At 64.1% G+C, this 20,748-nt stretch overlaps 1 protein-coding gene across 1 annotated transcript; it reads left to right on the plus strand.

The window, feature by feature from the left end:
• Window positions 1-333: 333 nt before the first annotated feature.
• On the plus strand, window positions 334-20,746 carry COL9A3 (collagen type IX alpha 3 chain). Its single transcript, XM_036323547.1, has 32 exons — window positions 334-520; window positions 1,051-1,119; window positions 2,288-2,323; window positions 2,858-2,929; window positions 3,523-3,576; window positions 4,451-4,486; window positions 4,718-4,741; window positions 4,988-5,041; window positions 5,380-5,433; window positions 5,751-5,792; window positions 6,738-6,794; window positions 7,122-7,175; window positions 7,612-7,665; window positions 7,913-7,966; window positions 8,345-8,398; window positions 9,401-9,454; window positions 10,118-10,171; window positions 11,063-11,116; window positions 11,214-11,267; window positions 11,461-11,505; window positions 11,625-11,678; window positions 11,759-11,812; window positions 12,474-12,527; window positions 12,643-12,714; window positions 13,691-13,726; window positions 14,197-14,241; window positions 15,481-15,513; window positions 15,653-15,799; window positions 15,895-15,949; window positions 16,367-16,549; window positions 19,012-19,089; window positions 20,004-20,746. The coding sequence occupies exons 1-32, from the start codon at window positions 455-457 to the stop codon at window positions 20,192-20,194; spliced, it is 2,043 nt and encodes a 680-aa protein (XP_036179440.1). The 5' UTR covers window positions 334-454; the 3' UTR covers window positions 20,195-20,746.
• The last annotated feature ends 2 nt before the right edge of the window (window positions 20,747-20,748 follow it).

Raw genomic sequence — 20,748 nt, forward strand, 5'->3', positions numbered from 1 at the left:
GGCCCACTCAGGGCCTGGGGAAGGGCAGGCAGCTTCCGGACCCCATTTCTCAGACTAAAGGTGCGCCTTCCCCACAGGAGCCCTTCCGTGTGGGCTCCCACACCCCGGGGAGGAGCAGGGAGAAAAGAGCGTCTTTCTCTTTTGCTAAAAGGTGTGTGTGTCTCACTCAGCAGCCGGGGTAATTTTAACTCAGAGGCTGACCCAAAAAATGCCACTGGCTGCTTCCCCCCACCCCGGCCCCTGCCTTCCTCCCACAGCCTGGACCGGGAGGCCCGGTGGCGGCGGCAGCCCCTGCCCAGCTTGGTGGGCCCCGCTGAATGGGGGGTTTGTGTGCAGCCAGAGGGGCGGGAACTGGAGACCTGCCCGCCGCCGGCCCCGCCCTCCAAACCCCGCGCCCAGAGCCCCGAGCCCCAGCCTGGCCGCGCCTCCAGCGCCACTCAGAGTGCACGCAGCCATGGCCAGAGCCCCCACGCTGGCCCTGCTCCTGCTCGGGCAGCTCCTGGCCAGGACCGAGCCGCAGGTGAGCACGGGGCGCAGGAGAGCTGGGCTCGCCCCCGCGGACTGGGGTGGGGGTCCAGGGCTCTGATGTCAGACATCCAGCCGTGCAGCCTGGGGGCCGCCCCCACCCCAGCCGCCTGGGCCAGCCAGCGAGTGAGCCTGGGACGGGGAGACTGGCACAGGCCTATCGCGACCACCAGGCTGAGCCCACAGACACCAGGCCTCCTCCGCGTGAGCCCAGGAGGCTGCCTGGTCCTCCCAGGCCAGGGTGCCGCCACCGCCAGAGACCACAATGTGGCCTTTGTTCCCAGGCTCCCTGCGGTGGGCACAGCCCTTCCTGGCTGCACAGATGAGGCAGTAGACAGTGGCAGGGGGCGGGGGGCATCGCTGAAGCCAGACAGGGTCATGGGCCCCTGTGCCAGGCCCCAGTGCTGCTCGACCCTGGGAAGAAGGGACACTCCATCGGACTTGACCCAAGAGCCAACCAGGGGACCCACCTCGAGGGGGAGGGGTGAAAAGTCCCAGGTGCCTAATGACATTGTTCCATTTCAGAAAGTGGGACCTCGAGGTCCTCCTGGTCCCCAAGGGCCACCTGGAAAGCCGGGCAAAGATGGCGTTGATGTGAGTTTGGGGCGTGGGAAGGCCCAGGAGGGTTCTGTGGGGCTCCAGCTCTGGCTCCAACCTTTACAAACCCCTCGGCCTGATGGAGAGAAAACTACGTCCTACTTCGCAGGTCGGGTGATGTCGGGGTGATGAGCCAGCACCCATATGGGATGTGAAACAAAGACGATCCTTGTTCCTACTTGGGACACACCACACGGGGCCTGCATGGGGCGGCGTGGGGGGGCGGGGGGGCTGCATGGTGATCTTTGACTGGAAATGTGGGCACTGAAGTGTGTGCCCGGGGGTCTGTGCTCCTGTATTCTGGGGGTTGGGTGTGGAAGTGCAGGGCCTGACCCTCTTTGTGGGTCTTGTTGGGGCTGCTGGGGGCTGAAGCCAGCCTTGGAGGGACTTGGCCTGCACTGCACCCCTGGTAGGTGCCCCAGGCCAGCAATATGGGGGGGCGGCTGAAATCCCGCAGCCTGCGCCCAGGGGCCGTCTGGGGTGAAAGCCCCTCCATCCAGCCACCTCCATGAAAGGTAGGGCCTCCAAGGCATCTCCTCACCCATATTATCCCCTCTGAGTCCCCAAGGCCCTGCCTGGCCGTCGGTGGCCCTGAGCCTCCCCCTCAACCTGGACCCCATGCCTCTCCCGCCTGGCCGGGCCCTTGGCCCCCCAGGGCTCCCGGGCCAAGCTGATCCTTCCTCCTGAGGATGCGTCCGCTCAAGCCTGCCTGGAGCCTCTGTCAAAGGGTCGCAGGCCTGGAGGTCATGGCAGGGAGGCCCGGGCTGCCTTCTGGGGCCTCACGGGTCTGGGGCTGCCCCTCTGGACAGGTGCGGGCAGCAGGCCTCTCAGCGCCCACAGCGCTTCCTGAAGCTTCTCTGGCAGTGGAGGAGCTAGGGCTTCTTGGAGCCTTCCCCTTGGTTCTGGGGGTCATGACCCTGAGCCCTCAAAGTGATCCCCAAAAGCAGTGTAGGCCACGTCAGGGCTGAGCCCAGCCTGTCCTAGCCCCTCTCCCCAGTGCCTGCCTCAGCACCTGGCCCTAGCGGGGAGGTGCCCTAGGTGTGGACGAGGGGGTGAGGGGCTCCCGACTTGTCTTCTGGGGCAGGGCCCTGGGGCCCAGCTCTGCTCCCTGGGGCGGGGTCTTCAGGAAACCCTTGGTCACATCAGGGTGTCTCCCCCTCTGCAGGGAGAAGCTGGTCCTCCGGGTCTGCCTGGGCCCCCGGTGAGTGTCCTGGCTAAAACAGAGGGGTCATTGACACCCCTTCCCACCACACTGGGCCCTGGGTTAGGGAGCAGGGCTGAGCCAGGAAGGGGTGGGAGGGAGGGTGTGTGTCGGAGTCTGCGAGGCTCTGGGAGGTGCGGGCTTTGAAGCTTTCTTTGGGCCAGTGCCTGGACAGGCGAGGAATGCAGCCTCGAGGGGTAGCTGGCCAGAGGTCCCCAAGTGAGTCCTCACAGAGGCGTGTGGGCCCAGGGATTGAGGCCCCACAGTCAGCCCTTGGCCGGAGAGGCTGACGTGTCCAGGTGCATGTCCTGCAGATGTGAGCAAGTAGGGGGCCGTAGAGAGGGCTGCCCTCCTGGGGCCGGGGAAAGGTTGGCAGGTGACCCCGCTGGGTCGGGTCTGCAGCACACGGGCAGGGCCGGGCCTCCTGGAGAGAGGCCCCTCTTTTGTGGGTGGTGCCCGGACTGGAAAACAATTTCTTGGTGAGGCCAAGGCTCCCCGTTGGACCTTCCTCACACCTCTGTCCTTCCCCCACAGGGACCGAAGGGGGCTGCCGGGAGGCCAGGGAAACCAGGAGAGGCCGGGCTGCCGGGGCTGCCTGGCGTGGATGTGAGTGTGCCTGCGCTTTCTCTGCGCCCTCCCTGCCCTCGAGGCCCCCTCTCCCCTCCCTTGAGCCCCCACTCCCCTCTGGGCTTGGACAAGTTCCTCCCCAGGCCCAGGAGTCAAGGTTAATTGCTGCTGTCTAGCTGGGCCTGCTCTGGCCTTTATCCCAGAGCTTAGTCTGGCCTTGGCCAGCAGAGGACAGAGCCCGCCCACAGTAGAGGTGAAAGTCCCACCAGCTCCTGCTTATCTGGGAACAAACACCCATTATCCAGGCCCCTTTGAGCCCCAGCCCGTTGGTCATCAGGGGCTCAAGGCCTGGCCCCAAGACCACGGGGCTGAGGTCTGGATGGGACTGCTGGGCTCGCCAACTCCAGCAACGGCTCCAGGCGCTGGGCTCCCACTGGCTGCCTCCGTGTCCCCCAGAGGTTCTGGGCCCCCGTGGACAGTGGATGGCCAGCACAGCACGGTGCCAGGCCCGGGGGTCTTCTCGGCCGCTCTGGACTCGGTTTAGTTAGGGAAGGGCCCATGGGTGGTTCTCCCCTGCACAGGGGAGGGGTCACCTCCTTCCATGTGACCCCTCAAGCCCTGCCTCCCCCCAGGGTCTGACTGGTAGGGAAGGACCACCTGGATCCAAGGGCGCCCCTGGAGAGCGGGTGAGTGCCAGCAACACGGGGGGGGCGGCTGCAGGCAGCCCAGGGGCGAGCTCGGGGCCGGGGCCCTGCAGGACCGCGGGATAGCAGGGGACACAGGGTGGCAAGTGCACGGCCCCCCATTCCACACCCACCTCTGGGCAGAGTTGTCCTGGCATTCAGACTGTGTTGGGGAGGCTGATACAGTTGGGGGTGATGGACCCCACATGCCCTTCTGCTCCCCGGGTGAACACTCAAGAGGCCCGGGGTCACCCAGGCTGTGCCCTAAGTCTGACCATCATTCCTGAAGCCCACTTCCTGACCGACCAGCCTCTGCAGGAAGGCTTTCTCCAGCTCCGCACGCTGTCCCCTCCCTCTCTGAGCAGTGACCGTCCCCCCAGCACTGGGGTGCAGAGGGCAGGGGGCACAGGGAGAGACGGAGGGAACTCGGCTGGAGGAGTGGGGACAAGGGCAAGAGTGGCAGCTGTGGCCAGTGGGTCCTTTGGTGCCGGGTGGACGGGGGTAGGTGAACTCCAGGGTCTTTGCAGGGAGCCTTGAGTGGGCAGGACCGGAGGGGAGTGGCCTCAGTACAAGGACCGTGTCTTCGGGGGGCTGGGTGACAGGACTGGCGGGCCAGGCGGGCACCCCGGCTGCCCGAGGTTCGGGCTCCTCCGCAGGCCAAGGTGGAGGGTCCCGTGACCTCCGAATCCAACCACCAGGGGCTGGGACCAGTCCCAGGCCACTGGGGCAGCAGAGGGTGCCCCTCCCAGGGCCCTGTCTCTGTAAAATGAGGCCCCTCCTCTGAGGAGCTGTAGGATGGATCTGGGAGGGAGAGAAACAGGTTTGCAGAGGAGGGGTGACTGGGCCCATCCCATCCCTGACATCGTTTCCTTCTCAGGGAAGCCTGGGACCCCCGGGGCCGCCGGGACTTGGGGTGAGTACATCTCATCTCCTGGTGGGGGTCTGAGGGGCTGCAGGGTCCGACCAGGGTGAGGTCCCAGGCCCTCTCCTCTGCTGACCCTCAGGCTGGGTTCTCTCTCCCAGGGGGTGTGGGAGGCTCTCCTGCACCCAGACCCCCTGAGCTGCTCTTCCCCACACCCACCCGGCCGGCTCAGGGCAAGAGTGGGGTGGTGGGCAAGCTCTGACCCCATGCTTGGCTTTGCAGGGCAAAGGCCTCCCCGGACCTCCTGTGAGTACAACCCTCGTGGCCCCGAGCCAGGCACGCCCACCACACCCACAGCCAACCTGGCTGTCAGGTCCCCAACCAGGGCTGGGGGGGGGCTTCTGTGGGGGACAGAGACATGCGCCCCTGGAGTCTCAGTCCCTTCCGAGAGGGCAGACCGGCCCTGCATGGGGGTCTGGGAGTGGGCTGTGACTCCCCAGCTCCCCAAAGCCCTTGGGTGCAGACTCCCACCCCTCACTTCTTTACCTCCAGGGAGAGGCAGGGATCAGCGGGCTCCCAGGTGGACTTGGCCTCCGGGGCCCCCCGGTGAGTGGCTGCTCCGACCTTCCCCACTGCTGGGAGCAGGAGCTCTGCTTGCCAAGACCCCCGAATTCAACCACCAGGGGCTTCCCACCCTCCACCCTTCCCTTTCTGCCCCCACCCCCTACCCCCTTCCCTTTCGTGATGGAAGCTGTGGCTGACATCCAGGGACTGGGACAGGCCCGACCTCAGGACACAGACCCTAGGACTGGCCGGGGGGTGGTAGGCAGAGCTGGGAGCAGCCCCCCAAAGACACAATCCGGAGAGGCTTCTCTCTGGAAGTAGCTGGTCCCCTCACCTCGGTGGGGGATGGGCCTGTGCACCTAAGTCATAACACCCCCCAGGGACCCTCTGGACTCCCAGGCCTGCCTGGCCCTCCGGGACCTCCTGGACCCCCTGTGAGTACTGGGCAGGGGCTCTGGGTGACTGCATGGTGGGCTTGGTCCTCTGTCCCCAAGCACCCCTCCCCTGGCCCTCATCCAAGATCTGTACCACACCCCTCCCCTCGAGGCTGCACCCTCATGACCAGGGCCGAGCAGAGGGTGGGGATGGTCAGGGCTTCTGTCCTGGTCACATGCCCTGCAGATGGGCCAGTAGCACTCGGCTCTGACCACAGGAGGGATGAGGGCCCAAGGCCCCCAGTGGTCCCTGAGTGGTGAGGATGGGGAGGGGGGAAGGTGGGTGGGCAGTGTCACAGTCAGCCATCTCGTTCCAGGGTCACCCAGGGGTCCTCCCCGAAGGCGCTACTGACCTTCAGGTGGGCATTGCTCGCGAAGGGGCTGGGGTGCCTGTCTTGGTGGGAGGGGGTCTGGCCTGATCCCCTGCCTCAGACATCCATCTGGGGAATCAGCCTGTTCCCTCCCAGAAGGAAGGCAGAGATGGGGTCTGGGCATAGCCTTGCCCACCCCTCCCACCTCCCCCACCCCCTCCCACCTCCCCCCTGTCCCAGTCCAGCTCTGCAGGAGCCACATGCAACAGTGAGAATCCAATGTGCCATCGCAGAAGGTTCCGGACTGTTCACTGTTATCTTGGCCTTTGAGCTTTGTCACTTGTGTCAAAGGGGAAGCGGTGGCGGGCGGCCAGACCTGTGCTCCGCCCGCGGGAGGGCCGGCAGCTGGTCACCCTCTGGGGCTGTCTGCCGTCTCTTCCCGCCCCACCCGCGCCCCAGAAGGAGGGGCCTCTTCCAGAGTGAGAGCAATGGCTGTCCCTGATGAGTCCGCCAGACACTGTGGTCGATGGCCTCGGTTCCGTGCCAGATCAGCCGTGGAATGATCTAGAATCCTTAGGCCCCCACCCCACAGCCTCCCCAACATGGAGCATCCAGTCTGTGCCTGAGGGACACGTCCTTCCTGAAGCGTTTGTGCAGGAACCGCCTGACACTCACTGCAGGGAGTGGGGCTCGCATGAAGGCGCCTTTGTGAGGCCGCAGACACTCACTGAATAGCTGCCTTGAACCTGTGGCGCCTGCACCGAGGCTGAGAAATTGGAGCCGGCTGTGAGGAGGCCAGGGGCCTAGTGGCGAAGGTCTGGCTCCTACAGAGCCTGGGCAGCCCGGAATGAGGCCGTGCGGCCCGGGGACCCCTTCGTATTAGGATGACCTGCCTCCGGGCCCTGGTGCTGAGCTGTCTTGGGGTCTGGCTCGGAGTTCCCGGGGTCCCTGTGTCTCGGGGGGTGGGGGGGTCTGACCACTCTTTTCCGACAGTGCCCGGCCATCTGCCCGCCAGGGCCCCCCGGCCCCCCAGGAATGCCAGGGTTCAAGGTGAGTGGTGTGGCCACAGGGTGACTCAGACCTTAGCCCACCTCCACGCCCTGAAAGGGCAGCCCAGCACCTGTATGGGCTGAGATGGGGGAGGTGGGAGTCTAGAAAGGGGGGCTGGCTTCCCACCCTGCCTGGGGGCCTTGCTCTACCCCCCCAATCAGCGAGCATGCTCGCTGAGAGAGCTCTTTCCTGGCCCAGCTGCACCCTCGTGACCAGCCCTGTCCCAACCTGGGCTGTCTCCCCGTGGAGCCTTGGCCCAGGGTGGGGGGATTGGGGGTAGGGGAAGAGGTGTCAGGCTGTGACTCATCACCCACCACTGGCTTTTAGGGACCCACTGGCTACAAAGGGGAACAAGGAGAAGTCGGCAAAGATGGCGAAAAGGTACCCTGGTGGTGGCCGCTGGAGGGGAGGGCATTTGAGTGGTGGTGGCGGGTGCGTGGCGGCGGTGGCATCGAGGGCGTGCCTGACTGAGGAGCTTCTATGGACACGTCCCCAGCAGGCCTGGGCAGGCCCCACGGCTGGCCAGAGAAGTCTGGCTTCAGCTCGAAGTGGCCCCAGCAGCCCTGCCACCGTCCCTACAGCCACTGCCCATGGGGGCATCTTTTCCTCACCACAGGCTGGGGCTGGGCCAGGTGCCCCCTAGCATGGAGTGGCCAGACTGCCACTTGGGCAGCAGAGGGGCCGCCCCAGCCAGGAGTGGCTGGGAGTCTGTCTCTGGAGGCGGGCCAGCATGAGGGGCGGAGCGGGCGGGCATGGAAGGGGTTGTGAGAGCTTGGGGCTGACCCCACCACCATCACTTTCTCCTCCTCCTCTGCAGGGTGACCCCGGCCCCCCTGGGTCCCCCGGCATCCCTGGCACAGTGGGGCTGCAGGTGAGTCGGGGAGGGGCTGGACAGGGTGATGGTGTGGGATGGGAGCCCCTTGGACAGCTCGAGGCTGTGGGGGATGGTCCCTTCCTCTCAGGGTGCTGATCCTAAGGGTGTGTGGCCCCACCCTTCGGGGCCTGAGCTGAGGCTGAGGGCTTCTAGGGAAGCCACCAGGGCCACTCAGTGGCTCCCGGGGCAGGGCAGTCCTGGGGGGCTTTGGCCTGGCCCTGCATCTCCAGCTCTCTCCCCACAGGGCCCTCGGGGGCTCCGAGGACTGCCAGGGCCGCTCGGGCCCCCCGGGGACCGGGTAAGTCTGCCAGCACCCACCCGCCAGCACCCACCCTCCCGCACGTGATGGGCTTTGGGCTAGGCCGTCAGCACAGGCGGTTGGGGGGCCACCTCCAGACCTCCCCAGTGGCCACAGATGGCTGTGTGACTTGGCGAGGCTGCCTCTGAGCCCTCACTCGGTCGTCTCCAGAGCCCAGGTCCAGGAGGATGGGACAAGAGGGAGGCCTTGGCAAGCGTGGAAGGGGGCTTGGGGACCACTAGGTGGCTAACTAAGGAGGGGTCTGCTGGGGGTGCTCGGGGGGGTGCTCGAGGCAGGGCCTTCCACATGGAGCAGGGTCCTCTCTTGGTTGCTGGCCAGGCTCAGAAGTGAGGCCCAGATGCCCCCTCTTCTCTACAGGGTCCCATCGGGTTTCGAGGACCCCCCGGGATCCCAGGAGCCCCCGGGAAAGCGGTATGTGTGAGTCCTGGGGGTGGGGGGCCCATGCAGACCCAAGCTCCCTGTTCCCTTCTCTGTTCCTCACTCAGACGCCTCCCCAGCCCCACTGGGCTTCACTGTACATTCCCAGGGCTGAGCCATTCTGCTGTGTGGGCACACCTCGGCATAACCAGTGGGCACACCTGTGGGTACACCTGGGCAGGTACCTGTGGGCACACCTGTGGGTACACCTGGGCAGGTACCTGTGGGCACACCTGGCCATAACCAATGGGCACACCTGTGGGTACACCTGGGCATAACCAATGGGCACACCTGTGGGCACACCTGGGCATAACCAGTGGGCACACCTGTGGGCACACTTGGGCATAACCAGTGGGCACACATGTGGGTACACCTGGGAAGGTACCTGTGGGTACACCTGGGCATAACCAGTGGGCACACCTGTGGGTACACCTGGGCAGGTACCTCTGGGTACACCTGGGGATAACCAGTGGGTACACCTGGCCATAACCAGTGGGCACACCTGTGGGTACACCTGGGCAGGTACCAGTGGGCACACCTGGCCATAACCAGTGGGTGCACCTGTGGGTACACCTGGGAAGGTATCTGTGGGCACACCTGGGCATAACCAGTGGGTGCACCTGGGCAGGTACCAGTGGACACACCTGGCCATAACCAGTGGGTGCACCTGTGGGTACACCTGGGAAGGTATCTGTGGGCACACCTGGCCATAACCAGTGGGTGCACCTGGGCAGGTACCAGTGGGCACACCTGGCCATAACCAGTGGGCACACCTGGGGAGAGACTTTATCAGAGTCGTGGGTCTGTCCTTGATGGAAGATTTGCACCTTCTCTCTCTGGACGGAGTGAGGTGTGGTGGGCATTCTTCTGGCCTCTGTGGCCCTCAGCAGCCTCGGTCCTGCCACCTCTGACCACTTGCAGGCTGATCCTGCCAGTCACCCCTCAGTCTAACTCTCCCACTTGCTTGAGTTGTGAACTCTGTCCTTGTCATTTCAGGGTGACAGAGGCGAGAGGGGCCCAGAAGGGTTCCGCGGGCCCAAGGGCGACCTCGTAAGTGAGAGAAGCTTGCTCCTCTGGGTCCTTCCTCAAAAGAACCTGGCCTGGGGGGAGGGGGAGGACACACGATGTCACATGCCAAGGGACACAGGGACGGCCCTTTCCTGCGGGGGGGCGGGTGGCCGCTGGGCAGGTGGGGGCCTGGCCTGCCTGGGAGCCTCCACCCCGTTTGCCCAGCAGCTCCTTGAAGCTACGGTCCCCTGACAAGTCCCCCTGCCCCCGAAGCAGCGGGCTGGGGCCATAGGACCCGGCTCCTGGGTGCAAATTCTGGCCACGGACACACATCCCCCGAGAGGCCTGGGCACTAGTGCTTGGCCTTGGGCCAGCTGCACAGCTGCGAGATGAAGTCACACAGAGCCCGCGCCTCCGGTGTTCAGCCAGCAAAGAGGAAGCCGAGAGGGGACCCGGCCATGGGATGACCTCCCCAACTGGCACTGCCTGCGGACACTCGCCAGTTCTTTCCTGGACTGAGCTGGCCACCAACATGGCGGTGTCCGTGCCGAGGGCCCTGCACTGGGACTGGCCAACGCAGCTGCTCCCTGACCCAAGCACAACACCTGGCATCCAGGGCCACCGCCCAGGTCCCCGGGGAGCGACTGTGACAATATGGGAGGGACGTGCCTCAGTGCCAACGGTCATGGCTTGCGTGTCTTTCAGGGCAGACCTGGTCCCAAAGGAGTCCCTGGAGGGGCTGGGCCTGTGGGAGAGCCGGTGAGTCCCCGCGTCCCTGCGGCCTGTCCCTACACGGAGGGACTGTCTGCCCCGCGTTCTTGTCGTCTGCACCGTGTCCCCCGCGTCGGGGGCATGTGGCCCTCACGGGGCTCAGCACTCTGCTGTCAGCCTCTGCAAACGTATCCTGGTTGAACAGGCCCCCGGTGCTCACTTCACGAGCCGGACATCCTGTGCTCACCTGGCCCTGCCAAGGTCGCAGGGGAGGCAGGGCTGCTGGCTGAGCTCTGTAATCTGGGGGCACGTGAGCTGGAGGTGGGTAGGACCAGCAAACACAGAAGCAGGACACCCACGCTCGGGCCCGTGCCCCCTGCCCCCGCTACGTGCCACACTCAGCCCAGACCCTCTGGGCTCCTCCCCACCCTCCTGGAGCTCAGACACCTGAGTGGGGAGGCGGCTGAAGGCGGTGGGCAAGAGGCACACTGCCGTCCCCTGCCTTCCCCAGACTTGGCTGTGTTCTCAGTTCCAAATGAGTCAAGAGTGTGGGATCAGACAGGCCTGGCCCCAGCCTCAGTTCCCCCATCTGAAAAACAGGACTCTGCTAGGGACTGTGAGGAGTCTGGACAGAGGCGGAGGGTGCACATGGTTCCACAGGCGCTCAGTGAGCATCAGAGTGCATCCTCACCACCTTTCCCTGCCCTCGCCCCCTTCCTGCCTGTGCACCTCGCCTGGGTGGTCTCAGGGCAGCACAGGTTACTGAACTGTGGCCACTGAGCCATGAGACCAGCTCAGGGTCCTCTGGCTCAGGAGGCACAGTCGGGGGGGAGGGGGGGGACTGCCCAAGCAGGTGGCCTGGAGGGCGATGGGACCGGGGAGGGGTGTGGAGTGAGGGATATGCTGCCTGTCAGGCCTCATGCCATTGCCTATCCCCAGGGCATGCCAGGCAAGGACGGCAGGGATGGCGTGCCAGGACAGGATGGCGAGAAGGTGGGTGCTTGGCCAGTGGCCTGGAAGGGTGGAGGGGGTCTGCGGGGAGTTCAGCCTCCTGGGCTTCAGCACCCCATCACCCCTGGATCTCCCACAGGGAGAGGCTGGGCGCAATGGTGCCCCAGGAGAGAAAGGTCCCAGCGGGCTGCCGGTGAGTGCGTGGGGCTCCCACGGGCCCGGGCTGCAGTGGATGCTCCCACACAGGGCGTCTCCCGGGGTCCCTGGCTGGGGCTTGTGCAGGGGTCTCTGCAAAAAGAAGCTCCTCAGCCGTTGGGGTTCCCTGCTTCCGGTCATGCGCTCCCCTGTGGATTCGGCAGCTCTGACTCCTGGCCTCTGTCCTGCAGGGTCTCCCCGGACGAGCAGGGTCCAAGGGTGAGAAGGGAGAACTGGTAGGTGGCTTCTTCCTCTGGCGGGGGAGGGGAAGGGGGAGGGGGAGGGGAGGGGGAGGGGGAGGGGAGGGGGAGGGGACCCCAGCCCAGGGTCCCAGATGGAGCCCCCCTTTGTGCAGGGCCGAGCCGGAGAACTGGGCGAGGCTGGTCCCTTAGGAGAGCCCGGCATCCCGGTGAGTAGCCACAGCCACCCCCCCCCCCCCTAAGAGCACAGGCCCCGCTGACCGCCCCCTCTCCCCTCTCCCCCTGCCAGGGAGATGCTGGTGCGGCGGGGGAGCGCGGGGAGGCTGGCCACAGGGGCTCAGCGGTGAGTGGGGATGCGCATGGGAGGGTGGGCCGAGGACCTGTCTGTGCGGGCCGGGCGTGTGACCGGTCTGTGCGGGCCGGGGCCGTGTGACCTGTCTGTGCGGGCCGGGGCCGTGTGACCTGTCTGTGCGGGCCGGGGCCGTGTGACCTGTCTGTGCGGGCCGGGGCCGTGTGACCTGTCTGTGCGGGCCGGGGCCGTGTGACCTGTCTGTGCGGGCTGGGGCCGTGTGACCTGTCTGTGTGGGCTGGGGCCGTGTGACCTGTCTGTGCGGGCCGGGGTGGTGTGGGCTGAGCACAGGAGACTCAGGAGATGGTGAGGGCCAGGCCAGAACTGTCCTGCTCTTGAGGCGTCTGTGCTGAGGGGACAAAGGCCGACCCCGCCTCGGCCCTGGGAGGTGCTGTGGCAGCTCCCCAGGCCGTGTCCCCGCCATGGATGGAGACAATGACCACACAGCCACCGCACCCGGAGGCCCTGGGCGTCGAGTCCTGGCACCAAGTCTGGCTGCTGCATGAGGTCCCCTGGTGTCGAGTCCTACCCTCTGGGACTCCCCCAACTACCCGTAGGACACCCCCCACCTCTGTCCCTTACGACTGGGCCCAGTGCCTGTGTCTGCCTACCCCCTGGGGAGGCAGAGCTGGACTCACCTTCCTTCTGATTTCAGGGAGCTCTGGGCCCGCAAGGCCCTCCCGGGGCCCCTGGCATCCGAGGCTTCCAGGTGGGTAAGGTTTGGGGCCAGGGTGTGTGCCCAGTGAGCCCAGGTGGGCCAGCTGGGCAGGGAGGGCCCCTGCTGGGCTCCCTGTGGGTGCTGACCAGCTGGTCTTTGTCTGTAGGGCTGGAAGGGTAGCCTGGGGGACCCTGGCCTGCCAGGCCCCCAGGGCCTCCGCGGCAGCGTGGGCGACCGGGTAAGTGGCTGTCCTCACAGGGGTGCTGAGCATCCTGGGCACAGGGTCACCTGGCTCTGAAATAAGCATGAGGGCCATGACTCTCCACCACTGGGCTGCACTGTGGCCAGCTCCTAGACTCCCTGAGTGGCCTGTGACACCAGTAGGTTCGCTTGGGGGTCCCTCCTGTCCATGACAGTGGGGCACAGAGGGTCCCAGGCCGGCTGGGACCAGATGACCAGGTGCCTGAAGGACCTCTGGGAGGAGGCTGTGGCCTAGCCCGGCCAGGCCACACCAGGTCTGTGGGAGCCCTGAGCATCTTCCTCGGCCCTCCGCCCCGCTCCACCGGGGCTCCTCAGCATGTACCCCAGGCCCTGCGAAGGACACCCCTGCCTCCAGACATCGCTGCGCCCTGGGAGGCCGGGAGCCACCACCCGACATGCTTGGGACACATGAAACCACTGGCCTGTGGTGGAGACAACAGCCCTTCATTAGCGTCCAGGGGGAAGCTCCGGGGGCAGGATGCCCCTCAGCACCGGGACTCTGAGGGGGAGGCTGAGCCTCAAGAACTTCTGCAGCGGCCCTCCCTGTGGTCCAGTTGCCCAGGGGCAGTCTCAGACTTCCTGCAGTTTGGTTCTCAGGCTGCTATTGAGCAAATGGACCATTTGCATGTGGATGTTGTGGGGGCCACCTCACAGTTCCCAGACAGGGCCCAGCCTCCGCCTGGGGGCTCTTGAGCCTCTGACTCGGCAATCCCACGTGAGATCAGCCCAGGACTGAGTGTGTGAAGGGTTAGAAACAGACCGAATTAGAGCCGCCTGGGAAGCAGTGGAGCCATGCTGCGGAGCCCCTAGGAGACAGGCGGTCGGTCGCGTGGGAAGATCCTGAGGCCTCGCACCGAGGGGTCACACACGAGCCTAGCTTTGGGACGGAGCGTCAGGGAGAGAGCACACACCTTCGCTTCCCTAATTCCTCTAACTCCGAGCCTTCTCTGCAGGGCCCGGGAGGAGCCACAGGCCCCAAGGGAGATGAGGTGAGCTGCCTGTCCCACTCTGAGCTCCCGGCAGTGGCTCCCTTTCATCTCCTTCCTCCGTCTCTGCCCTTGGCCCTCACTTGCTCCTTGCTCCCTCCCAGTTGAGAGACAGCTCTGGGCACCCAGCCCCAGAGCCAGACCTGGGCTGGCTCCCAGGTCCACAGTAGCTGCACCCTGGGAAGTGGCGGGGGCAGGTCTAGGTTCCCCCTGCTTTTCCAGGCAGCATTTTCTCCCTGGAACCTCGGGGGTAGATGGGCCTGCACTCCTGCCTCTGCTTCCCACCTCCGGCAGCAACTGGCCCTTCTTCTATTGGCCGGGGACCTAGAACAATCTGAGCCCAAGGAGTCTCTCCTGGGAAGAAAAGCCTCTCACGCCAACAGCGGGTGTCAGCCCACCCACCCACCCCCCATCCCCCGAGCTTTGGGAGCCCCCTCGGGCATGAACACCCTTTAACTTGGGTGTCGTTTCAGGGCATCGCTGGCTCTGATGGTCTTCCCGGGGACAAAGGCGAACTGGTGAGTGTGTCACATGGACTTCACTGTTACACTAGGGACAGGCTGGCCAGCTCGGGACCAGCCGTGGCCCAGCAAGCGTGGACAATGCCGAGCGCGTCAGCGGGTCAGCGGGTCAGCGCGGCGGCCACTGCGTCCCTGCGCTGTCCTCGGGGGAGAGGGGCCACAGGCCTGTCCTGCAGTGACACCGCCTGCAAAGGCTCCATCTGTGGCCACTGGAGTTGAGTTTTCATGGAAGAAAACTGGGCTTCTGCGGAGATAGAGCTGGTCAGGTCTCCGTGGACTCGTCAGCTCCGGGGGCAGTCTCGGGGTGGGAAGGGCCGTGCTGCCCCGTGTGGCAGGGCTCCTAGTCACCTGCCTCTGTCAGACCCACGCGGCTCAGGCAGCATCCGTGTCTCCGGCCGAGCCTCACGCCCAGTGCAGACCTTTCACTTCTGCAGCCAAGTAGTCTCCCTTGTGTGCTGTTCATGGTGTGAATTCCCAGACAGCCTTGCCACACGGGCACTGGAACGCACCGCCCGTTCATCTGACTGGCGGGCAGTGCCTTCGAGCCGGGGAACCCTCTCGCTGTGCTCGGCTGTGTGAGCTGAAAGCCTCGCTCCTGGTCTCCCTTTTGGCCTCAACGGGCTGTCACCCAGACGGCCGCTCGGGTATCTGGTTGGAACTATGTCCCCTTTACACCCAGGCAGGCGGCTTCCAGGGGACGTAGCCAGACAGGGGAATTGAGGCACAGAGCCCTGGGCACGTGTGTGACAATAACAACGGAGTGGGAACAAATGAGCCAGCCCCTGGACTGCCACATGAGGAATCCTGTGCAGCGACTAGCACACCTCTAGGGAAACTAAGTTAAAAAGCATCCGTAGAGCCCTGGCTGGGTGCTCAGTGGTTAGAGCACTGGCCCACACACTGAAGGGTCTTGGGTTAAATTCCTGGTCAGGCACATGCCTAGGCTGCAGTGATCCCTGGTCGGGTGCGTACGGGAGCTAACCGATCAATGTTTCTCTCCCTCTCCCTTCCTCTCTCTCAAATCAATAAAGACTGAGAGACACTCAGGTGAGGGTTAAAGGAGCGGAGCCCAGAATAGAGGGCGGGACACACGTCAGAGTCACGGTGGTTTCGTGGCTGATCTGACTTTGTATTTCATCCTCGAAGAGTCATGTGCTGGGTCAGTTCCTTGGCAACTGCTTCCCACCCAGGTAACAGCATGTGGATCATTAAAATGCTCCCTTCCCTCTCCTGCAGGGAGCCAGCGGCCCCGTCGGACCCAAAGGCGAGGTGAGTAGCCGGCGGTCTGACAGCAAAGCAGAGGAGCGTCCGGCCCTGCGGCCGGTCGTCGCCAACCTCGCTCCTCGGAAGCCACGTGGCAGCTGCAGGTGGCTGCCCCCACCCAGCGGGTCCTGTTGTCTCTTCCCAGCCCGGCAGTCGGGGGGAGCTGGGCCCAAAAGGCATCCAGGGTCCCAACGGCACCAGCGGCGTAGAGGGTGTCCCGGGTCCCCCTGGGCCCGTGGGCCTCCAGGGCGTGCAAGGTGTGCCTGGCATCACCGGGAAGCCCGGCGTCCCGGTACGTGGCCTTCCTCTCCGAGTGTGGTAGCGGGGGCCTCAGCGAGGTGCCAGCACCCACCCCCCTTGCGCTGACAAACTTTGGGTGCATTTCAGGGGAAAGAAGCCAGTGAGCAGCGCATCCGGGAGCTGTGCGGGGGCATGGTCAGCGGTGAGTGCTCGCCTCCCGCCTGGGCTGCAGCTCCACATCCCGCCCCCGCCCCGCGCTGACCCGGGGTCCTCGGGGGCCCATGGCGGGGTCACACCATGCCTGGCACACGGGCATGTTCCCCGTGTCCACTGAAGAAACACAAGGAGCACACTGCTGTGCCTGTGGGCTCTGGCGGGCCAGGCCAGCTGGCCACTCCGATGCACAGCTCTTTAAGCAGCTCTGAGAAAGCGAGGGTCTCCTCTCCAGCCTGCGCTTGCCTCAGCACGCAGAGGCGGCCTGACCGCATTCGTCACAAGCCCAGCGCTGAGCCATTGCCAGTCGCTTGAGAAAGCGCCCCTGAGAGGCAGAGCAGCCGTCGCTTTGCAGGACGCACTGGGCCCCTCCTCCTGACTAACCGCTGCGTCTCTGTTTCCAAAGAGCAAATCGCACAGTTAGCTGCTCACCTGCGGAAGCCATTAGCACCAGGACCCATCGGTCGGCCCGGCCCTGCAGGCCCCCCGGGGCCCCCGGGGCCTCCAGGCTCCATTGGTCACCCTGGTGGTCGGGGGCCCCCTGGATATCGTGGTCCCACTGGAGAGCTGGGCGACCCCGGACCCAGAGGTGAGTCCAGGCAGCCCCACAACAGCCCCACATGGAAGCCAGACCTGCCCTCCACAAGCTGTCTCCTCCGTGGGGGGAGGGAGGGGATGCAGGGACCCGAGGGCACCCAGGCATGAGCCAGTAGACGTTCGGGCCTTGACTGGCTTCGGGTCCCGTCACGCTGCCCTCCTCTGTCCACACGGCCGCACAACACTCTGAAAAGCTGAGCTTTTGCTGGAAAAGCACAGTAAATTCCTTATTCATCCGCAGGTACATTTTTAAATATGATGTTTTCTCTAATCAGAATAACGTTTGGGGAGTAGGGGTTACTACGACGTGGGAGACGAATCATCAGGGCCTCTTGATACTGAATAGAATGCACCTTCATGAAAATACAACACTGCTGCTGCAAAAGGCAAACATTTTAAAATTCAAAAACCTCCTATGGACTATAAAGAACGAGGGAACGTAATTTAGAAAGGAGGTAAATCCTGGCATGGCCACCAGGACCCATGGAGTGGCCCTGCCACGTGGACGCCGCAGGGCGGGCTGTGCCCAGACAGAAATGCAGCCTGGGGACCTGCAACACCAGCGTGGCAGCTGCTGGCCACGGACCTTCTCCAAATGGCCTTTAACACGGAGCTCGTGTTAGAACGCGGCGTCTGCCAGCACGGGCAGCCTGCGGCCAGTCGGGCTCACGATTCCAATTTATGGACCAAATAGTTGTGTTTCTGAAAGCCAGCTTAGAGATGGAGCAGTCCCAGCGCCAGAGGGTGAGCATGTCAGGTGCGCCTTCTCGCCCCAGAGCGGCCTCGGCCCCGAGTTACTTCCCGCCCTCCGTGGTGTTGGAGCCAGGCTGGTGCCTGGATGGCTGTCCGGCACCCAGAGCAGACAGGCTTTCTTCACACAGGGATCCAAAGACCTCACGACTTCTGAAAATAAGATTCAAAATGAATTAATCACCTTTACGGATCCTCTCAGAAAACCAGTGTGGCAGTCTAACCGTGACGGTCATCACACAGCCCCTTCCTGCGAGGATGGGCTTTGTCCCGGGGAGGCGTGGCCTCACTCCTCAGGGGGGCACGGGATGGTGCCTGAGGGTGGCTGTGACATTAATCTGGGAATGTGCAGTGCAGAGCCTCAGGCAAAACCAGTCAGTACTGAGCTCCCCATCCTCCAGACACATAGGTCAGGGGCACGGCAGGACCCCGCCTGCCCCGTGGGGAGGCCATTCCTGCCAGCGGTCCTGGTGGCCTGTGTGTGATGGCCGCACACTCCTCACCTGGCCTCACACTCCTCACCTGGCCGCGCACAGCTCACCTGGCCGCGCACAGCTCACCTGGCCGCACACTCCTCACCTGGCCGCACACTCCTCACCTGGCCGCGCACTCCTCACCTGGCCGCACACTCCTCACCTGGCCGCACACTCCTCACCTGGCCTCACACTCCTCACCTGGCCGCACACTCCTCACCTGGCCGCGCACAGCTCACCTGGCCGCACACTCCTCACCTGGCCGCGCACAGCTCACCTGGCCTCACACTCCTCACCTGGCCGCGCACTCCTCACCTGGCCTCACACTCCTCACCTGGCCTCACACTCCTCACCTGGCCGCACACTCCTCACCTGGCCGCGCACAGCTCACCTGGCCGCGCACAGCTCACCTGGCCGCACACTCCTCACCTGGCCGCACACTCCTCACCTGGCCGCACACTCCTCACCTGGCCTCACACTCCTCACCTGGCCGTGCACAGCTCACCTGGCCGCGCACTCCTCACCTGGCCGCGCACAGCTCACCTGGCCGCGCACTCCTCACCTGGCCGCGCACAGCTCACCTGGCCGCACACTCCTCACCTGGCCGCGCACTCCTCACCTGACCGCACACTCCTCACCTGGCCGCGCACAGCTCACCTGGCCGCACACTCCTCACCTGGCCGCACACTCCTCACCTGGCCCATACTGCTCACTAATGCAGAGGTGACGGATTGGAAGGCTCCCTGACACCCATGGAGGGAGCTGGGGTTGGTCTCCTCTCCCAGGCGAAGGCTCCTCTCCCATGCTGTCTGCAAGGGTCACTGCATCAGTGCAGGTCCCGCTTACCAGGAATGTAGCTGCACACAGAGCGCAGGCCGACAAGCAGGCCTCCTGTAGACCTCGGTGTTGCAAAGACCAGAGCTCATGGGAGGCGGTGGCCAGGATCCCACGATTAGAGGGACATTTGAAACACCTGTGCACAACTTGTGGGCCATGTTGAAAATAGGGTTACAACGGAATGTCAGTCGTGTGACAGGCATAAGTACGGAACAAAACCAACACCGTCAGAAACGGCCACTGGGATGTGGGCGGTCACTCAGCCGGCTCCCGTGTCGGAGCCTTAGCGTGCTGTGTGGACTAAAGAGCTGGCCATGGGCGCCAGGTGGCTGGCAACGCCACCCCGAAGCCTTCCGCCGTCTCAACACCTGTTTCTGTCAAATCCCTCTGATAGGAAGCCAGGGGGACCGCGGAGACAAAGGCGCGGCCGGCGTGGGTCTGGACGGGCCCGACGGAGACCAGGGGCTCCAAGGTACAGGGCCAGTGTCTTTAACCACTTCTGTGTCTTGGCACCTTTTCCCAATTCTCTCACTGTGTGGGCAGCACTGGGTGGCAGTGTCTCAGGTCTGATGAAGGAGTTGCTTTCTCGGGCAAAGATTTTGAGGCGAGGTTCGCGACCATCTGACAACCACTTCAATACGTGAACGGTTGGCCAGTACAGGGACTCCTGGCTCCCCTTTAGTTAAGCAGACTCGGTTAAAGTGTTTGAGTAAAGCCACCTAGTATCCATTCCACTTAAATTCTAACAGAATTTTCTCTTAATGGACCCACAAGTACCCTGAATTAAAAACTTTCCCCTGAATGTTTAAATTTTAATGTCAAATATAAGAGCTGTCCTCAGCAAAGGCCAGCCCCACCACACCCCACCCCAGCCTTCTGGGGGACTGTTTGGGGTCGTCATCTGCACTCACATCCTGGGAGTCCACACCACAGGGGTGCAGGGCCTCCCCACCCCGCCCCCCGCTCCATCTCCTCTCCTGGCCACACCCCAGGCTGCTGGCTTCTCCTCTGCTGACCCACCTCCACCACCATCCCCAGTCAGGGGCCCCCTCGGTGGGAGAGTCTTTGTTGGCTCCCCCCGTCCATCCCTCCCCATGTGTCCCCACCACGCACTCCTCCCACCACACCAATGCACTCCTGAGGGTGGAGTCGGAGCTGCCACACTCCAGACAAGACCCAGACACTGCTCCTGTCTCGCCACCCGCCCCAGCCCCTCGCAGGGGCTCTGCCCTGCGGTTCTCGGGGCCTGGGCTCTCCTCCCTGGGCTTCCAGGGTTCGGAGACAAGCCAGTAACATAGAGTGTGGGGAGGCTGCAGGTGGACGGGAAGGCCTGCTGCGGCTCGCTCTCACTCCAGATCTACACTCATCTTCCTTCTCTGTCTCAAGGACCCCCAGGTGTGCCTGGTGTGGGCAAAGACGGCCAAGATGGCGCCCACGGTGAGCCCGGGCTGCCCGGAGACGCTGGCCTTCCTGGTGCTGTTGGTGCTCAGGGGACCCCCGGCATCTGCGACACCTCGGCTTGCCAAGGAGCTGTGATGGGCGGCGGCGGTGAAAAGTCAGGTCCTAGAAGCTCCTAAAACACAACCTAGGAAGTGAGCGTGACACCAGTGAAGCAGTGGGCTCTGGAGGGACACGGGGTCAGCAGCGTCCTTTACTAAGGAGAGAGCAACACCCCGGGTGGGACGCCCAGCGAGGCCTGCATCCTGTGGGGGCGCCTGGACTCCTGGTTCCCACGAGCGTCCTCCAGCTGCCGGCGACGTCCTCTCCTGTGGGTGCACAGCGGCCCATGTGGCTGCAGCGTCGGACCTTGGACACAAGCCCCGTGTGGTACCAGCAGGAGGGACGGAGTGCAGTGTGTTCAAGCCCACGAGAAAATTCAGCAACTTGTTTACATGGCATTTGTGTACACTAAGATATAACCCCAATAAAATGATAAATTCAAATTCATGACTGACCAGTGTAACCAAAAATAAAGGATTTCACATACGGTACCCTCCACACCAAGGTCTCATCTGACCTACCTGCTTCTTTTGTGTAAAACTGTTAACTGTCTCTGACCAACAGTATTTATTGACAGTGACTTTGTATTGCACTAAGCCTGTTGTCATAAATAAAGCCACTCGTTTGAAAA

The sequence above is a fragment of the Myotis myotis genome, unplaced genomic scaffold (assembly GCF_014108235.1).
Source record: "Myotis myotis isolate mMyoMyo1 unplaced genomic scaffold, mMyoMyo1.p scaffold_m19_p_9, whole genome shotgun sequence".
Taxonomy (NCBI): domain Eukaryota; kingdom Metazoa; phylum Chordata; class Mammalia; order Chiroptera; family Vespertilionidae; genus Myotis; species Myotis myotis.